General features: G+C 49.4%; 1 protein-coding gene across 1 annotated transcript in view; it reads left to right on the top strand.

Moving 5' to 3' along the window:
• Positions 1 to 2,274: 2,274 nt before the first annotated feature.
• Positions 2,275 to 5,533, top strand: part of TOX2 (TOX high mobility group box family member 2) — a 92,332-nt gene continuing 89,073 nt past the window's right edge. Inside the window, exons 1-2 of the mRNA XM_029964938.1 lie at positions 2,275 to 2,346; positions 2,918 to 2,983. Of these exons, the coding sequence (XP_029820798.1) occupies positions 2,275 to 2,346; positions 2,918 to 2,983 (138 nt within the window). The remainder of the gene's footprint in view (positions 2,347 to 2,917; positions 2,984 to 5,533) is intronic.

Genomic DNA, 5,533 nt, shown 5'->3' with positions numbered 1-5,533 from the left:
CTTTTTCTCTTCCCCTCCCCCTTTCCTCTTTCCCCCTTTCCCTTCCCTTTTTCCTTCCCTCCTCAGATTCGTGCTCATTTCATGCAGGAGAGGGTGAGAATCAGACACAGCCACTGATTTGTTTAACAGGCTGCTCCTATTAGCCAAAGAATAATAAAATTGAGTAATTTTATTACTCAATAAAAGGATGATTAAGACAACTGCACAAGAGTATTTTCCTTTCAAATTAGGACTGGAAAGTGATACCTGCCACCTCACATGTGCACATTGCCCAGTGTGGGTTGGATCAGTTTTGGGGTACAGAGGGTGATGAATGTCTGCACCAGGTCTGAAAGCAAAGGAGAAAGGAAGTGTTTATAACCAAAGAGGAATATTAAAATGTCTGTTTCTACCGTAAATCTACCTGTAATGGTGGGGCTGATTGTTTTGAAGTGCATTCTGTAGCAAAACAATAATGAGAAGAGGGAGAGCACGTTACTTATCTTCTCTACCTGGCTGGTGTATAACAGGCTAACATCTAATTGAAAAAATATCCTGATGGGAGTATTTCTAATAAATTTGTTTGCACCCTCATAGCCTGGAGGAGAGGGGAAAAAAAATCCAATCAGCAGTGGGGAAGTTCCAAAGTTTCCATTGCATTTCGAGTCTTGATTTTCAGGCTCGCTGCTCAGCCTGGCAATCAGAGGAACAGTAATTCTGAAGGCAGGATTCATTACAATTGTTATGAAGGCAGCAAGGGCAGAAGGAAGTGTGGAGTGGAGGTAGGGGAATAGTAGAAAGCCAGAAAAAAAAAATACCTTCTGACAAACAGAAGGATATGGAGAAAGAGGGTGTTTGTCCTGCCCTGGACCTCCCCTGTGAGGGAGATTTTTTGTTTGCTGAATGTAACTTTCCAGGTGACTTCCGTTTTCTGGAGAAATAGGTTGTAGCCAGGTGGGGGGCAGTCTCCTCTCCCAAGAAACAAGTGACAGGAAAAGAGGAGAGTGATCCAAGTTGTGCCAGAGGAGGTTTGGGTTGGGCATTAGGCAAAGTTTCTTCACTGGAGGGGTGGTCAGGCTGCTCAGGGCAGTGATGGAGTCCCCATCCCTGGAGGGGTTTAAAAGCTGTGTAGGTGTGGCACCTGGGGACATGGCTTAGTGCTGGGTTAATGGTTGGACTTGGTGGTCTTAGAGGGCTTTCCCAACCTAAATGGTTCTGTGATTCTCTCTCCACTGACCTGTGCCACCTCTTCTTCCCATTCAGCCGTGTCTGCTGGGGTTGGTGGGGTTGTCAGGGGGTACAGAGGGGTTGTCAGGGGGTACAGAGCTGGTTGTAGGCTGTAGAGCTGGTTGAGCCTCCGTGCCTGGAAGCACAGCAGCTCCAGCTGGAACTGTGCTGGCAGGAGCTGGCTGTGCCAGTGATCATTTAACAGGTGGAGGGACGTTCAGTTTAGAGTGGGTGGCACCTGGCTGCCTTCTGGGAGAGCTGCTTGTCCCAGCGAGCCCATAGTGCTGCTGGTGGTCGCTGCATCCCACAGCTCCTGACAGATTTAACAGAATCCAGCATTTGCACAGGGATCCCCTTCCACCCCGCTGCAGCTGCTGCTGGCATTAGTTAATGAGTGTCACAATACCTGCTCCAATTTTGCAGCTTTTAATTGGTTTGCTCTGCTATCCCAAAGGATAGTTTGGCAATTAGAGGGTGTCTGAGGCCGAGCAGAGCAGTGTTACCCCCACTTGGCTTTACTAACTCTGCTGACTTTAATAGCTAATCCTGTAGCACTCTGAGAAACAGAAGTGTAATTAATTGTCTAGGCTGAAAATCTTCACCTGGTTTTATTTAGATTTCGCCTTTATTGCTCTTAATACAGCCAATTTCTGTTAAGGCATAACTGGTATCAGCTTCATATCAGAGGGTGAGAGGGCACGCAAGGGTGAACAACCTTCAATTCATCATCCTGCTCATAAGGGCAAGAGGGCTGGCTCTTCCCCTTGTTAAGTACAAGGTGTCACTCACAGCTGGTACCTCCATCCTCGTCTTGGGAGTGTTTTATGGCACAGCCCGTTTTATTGCCATAATTAATTTGTGAACTCAGCCTTGAGGACTGGCCCCAGCCATACTTTGAGCCGGAGACAATCCTGGAGGGCTTTTTTTCCTTCCTTTGGAATCGGAGCAAGTGAAAAGCTCCCACTGTAGCTAATTAATGAGGAGAGTTGTCGTTCTCCACAGGGGTTTTGTAGCCCAGTAAGTGGATTAGCAGCCGGGTGTTTTCCAGAGCTGTGGGGACACGGGCAGATGCTCGGGCTGCTCGGCCTCCTGCCCGGCCGTGGAGGCACAGTCCTGGCAGAGCAGGCAGGGAAACAGGAGGTGGGGGGAATGTGCTCTGGCAGCCAGAGTGTGCAAACAGCATCACAATCAAGATGGGAGATCAGGCTTTGCACACAGACCCCCCCTGTACACTCCAGAGCGATTCCACGTTGCTGCAGGAGCTTTGCTTTGGTGTTAAGGGGTACCCAGAGGTCTGGGAGAGCACTGGATGGGACCTGCCTGTCCTGGAAATTTCCATTAATGGAAGCTGGCTTTTTACAGCTGATTAATGGTCTAGTAGGAATTTTAGCAAGAGCTTTTTTTGGGTGATCTTTGCTGCAGGGCACATCTGTGGGTTTGCACACATTTGGCTTATTTGTTTGAACTTGAGTGATTCATTCCTTATTTCACTAAAAAAATGCCATAACTGTGCTGTGTTACCACGTCCCACTGCAATAACCAGGATGTAAGTGTGCTCATACATGCTCCAGAGTTTTAAAGGAGCAGCTCAGGATTTTCCTCTGGGAATTTTGGCTCTTGATATGAAGAGCCAGGAAGGCATTTGGGATGCACGTGACTGTGGTGTGCAGATGGCATTTCACTGACTCTTAACTTTCTTTTGCCTCTCTAGTTTGATGGAGAGAACATGTACATGGGAATGAATGACAACGCCCAGGAGTTTCTATCTGCCAATCAGGTAAGTGTTGGTTTGCTGGGGTGGGAGAGTGGTGAGATATTTAGGGGAGTCAGGCTATGCCCAAGCACAAATTCTAGGAGCTGTCTGTGAATCTGCTGCCCTGGGGCATCAGGAGTGTCCATGGGAAGGGTCAGCCTGGCTGCTGCCAAGGAGCAGCACTGGATGCTCTCAGTACAGGGAGTGGGATGCACTTGTGTGCCAGTGCTGCTGTGAGTCACCAGAGCCTGGCTTAGCCACAGCTCTGCCACCAGGGAGGCTGAAAAGCTTTGCCTCACCATCCTTCACTCCAGTTGGTGTTTCTGGACGCGGTGAAGTTTCCAAGTATTGTGTGTAGCTCAGGTGTCTCCTTCCCTCATGTAGAGTGTTTCCTGTAGCTAAATAGATTAACAGTTAGGGGAGAAAAAGGAATCAAAGGTTTCCTGTTTTGGAGCTATAAACCCACACGTGGAGGACCAGAATAGAAGGTGTCTTGCAGGTGCCTGAGCCTTCTCTGGGCTTGGGTGCACATGGAACAGACATGTCCATTCACTGAAGCCTCAAACACATATGTGGGTTGGAACAAGATGATCTTTAAGGTCCCTTCCAACCCAAACCATTCTGTGATTCTATAAAGTTAAGCCCATGCTTAGGTCCTGCTGGGAGGGGAGGACTTCAGGACGTGCCTACCTGTCCCGCTGACCAGGAGATGAGACCTGGTCCCATGTGCATCCCTCTGGCATGGGTAGAGCGTGCTGGGTGCTCAGGGCACATTCAAGGTGCTGGAAGCATCTCATCACATCCAGCCTTGTGAGGGAAGGTGAAAGTTCATTGCTAATACATTTCACCATCCCATTTTTGGGTTGTGTTGGGCCATTTTGTTGTGGGGACCTGTTGACCACAGAACACACCACTCTATGTCCCTGAGGTTTGCTATGGCACTGCTGTGGGTTACCAAGCAAGTCATCCATGGTGAATGTAACTCCAATAACTGTGGGGATTAAACTATGGATATTACACTGGAAACAGGATGAAAACCTGCAGTTCACCTCCTTAGAGTGTGGCAGCGTGTTGGCTCATTTCTTGGAAGTGTTGTTCCTGCTCTGGAAGCAGGCACTCGAAGCCCCTGCTGCTCCAGAGTGGGGAGAGGTTGTTCTTGCGTGAGAAGCATTTCCAGGGTGGGGAAGGAACAGCAAACTTTGTGCTGTTGAGTGATTCAGCAGAAACAAATATGTAGTCAATCAACAACGGCGTGTGGTTGATCATTAGAGCCAGGAATTGCCAAAGGTTGAGTAAATACAGAAAGGAACAGGGTGAGCCCAAGCTGCCCCAACCAGGGGTCAGCCCTGTCCCCCTCCCCAGGCTGAGCAGAGCCCACGAGCAGGTGGTGGATGCTCCTGGGGCAGTTGTCTTAGACACTCTGCTTTTAAAAACCCCCAAGGGACAACTAGTCCACAGCCTCATGAGGAAGGGTCGTCAGTGACCAGCCACAGTCCCTGGCCATGATGTCCCTGCAGGATCAGACTGGTTTTGGGCAGAACCATGGCCAGCACAAACCATTTGTGTTTCCTTCTCAGCCCCTGTCACATCCCACTTCCCCCATGGGTGGGCACAGGAGGGGAATCAGGAGTGATGCTGCAGGGTTTGGAAGAGTTTGCTGCAGCACAGTTGAGGAGGAGAGTTGGCTTCCAAAGAAAAGCAAAGGTTATCATGTGGTGGAGGATTCATGTACTGGGTTTGATCCTGGAGAAGGATCAACCAAACCAGCTTAGATCCCTGTGACCTGGGAAACAGGAGTTTATTCTTATTTGTTCTCTATTTACTTTGGAGTAGCAATTAAGGATGAAAAGGGAAGAAGTATCTTTGTCTTGGCAGAGGAGGAGCAGGTACCTCCTGTTACAGGGATGGTTGTGTGCATGGAGGATGTATTGCTGCCTTCTCCATCAGCAAAGCACCATAGGAAGGGACTTGGAAAATAGATGGGGAAGTTTGTCTTGTCTTGCATCTCCAGTTCTTCTCCCTGTGCTAGTTTTCTTGGGACAGTCAGAGAGGAACTGGGAGTGGGACCAAGGGGTGCAAGGGCAGAGGGTGGCACCTGGGGCTCTGTTGGGATGGGTGCCCCTCTGGGATGCTGCAGTGACCCCCCATAACCTTCTCTGGGGTTGCAGGAGGGTAGTGGGAGGGAAGGTGAGGATCCCAGTTCATGCCCTGAGGGGTGTTAATGGTGGTTCACACCCAGCATGAGCTTTGGCCCAGGAGGATGGGGAGCAGCCTTCCTCCTCACCCTCACTAGCTCATCCTCTCCCCTTATTTACCTGCACATCAGGGCCTGTTTACCAGAAAGCACTTGATAGCCCCCCCATGCCTTCAGTATTAATAACACAACTCTGTTATTTAAATGGAGATTCCAGATGAATTTTTATTGTTTGCTAAACCTGTTGTGACCCGAAGGAGTACATTAAACAGCAGGAGTGGGATTTCACAATCCCTCTTCAGAGGCTGCTAAACCACCAGCCCTGCACAGCACACATGGGATGTTGCTCAGAACCTTGGGATCTGTGGGGACAAAGGCAA

The sequence above is a fragment of the Manacus vitellinus genome, unplaced genomic scaffold, assembly GCF_001715985.3.
Source record: "Manacus vitellinus isolate BGI_N305 unplaced genomic scaffold, ASM171598v3 scaffold_85_pilon, whole genome shotgun sequence".
Lineage (NCBI taxonomy): Eukaryota > Metazoa > Chordata > Aves > Passeriformes > Pipridae > Manacus > Manacus vitellinus.
Note: the sequence above shows the minus strand (reverse complement) of the source record. Positions and strands in the feature narration are given on the sequence as shown.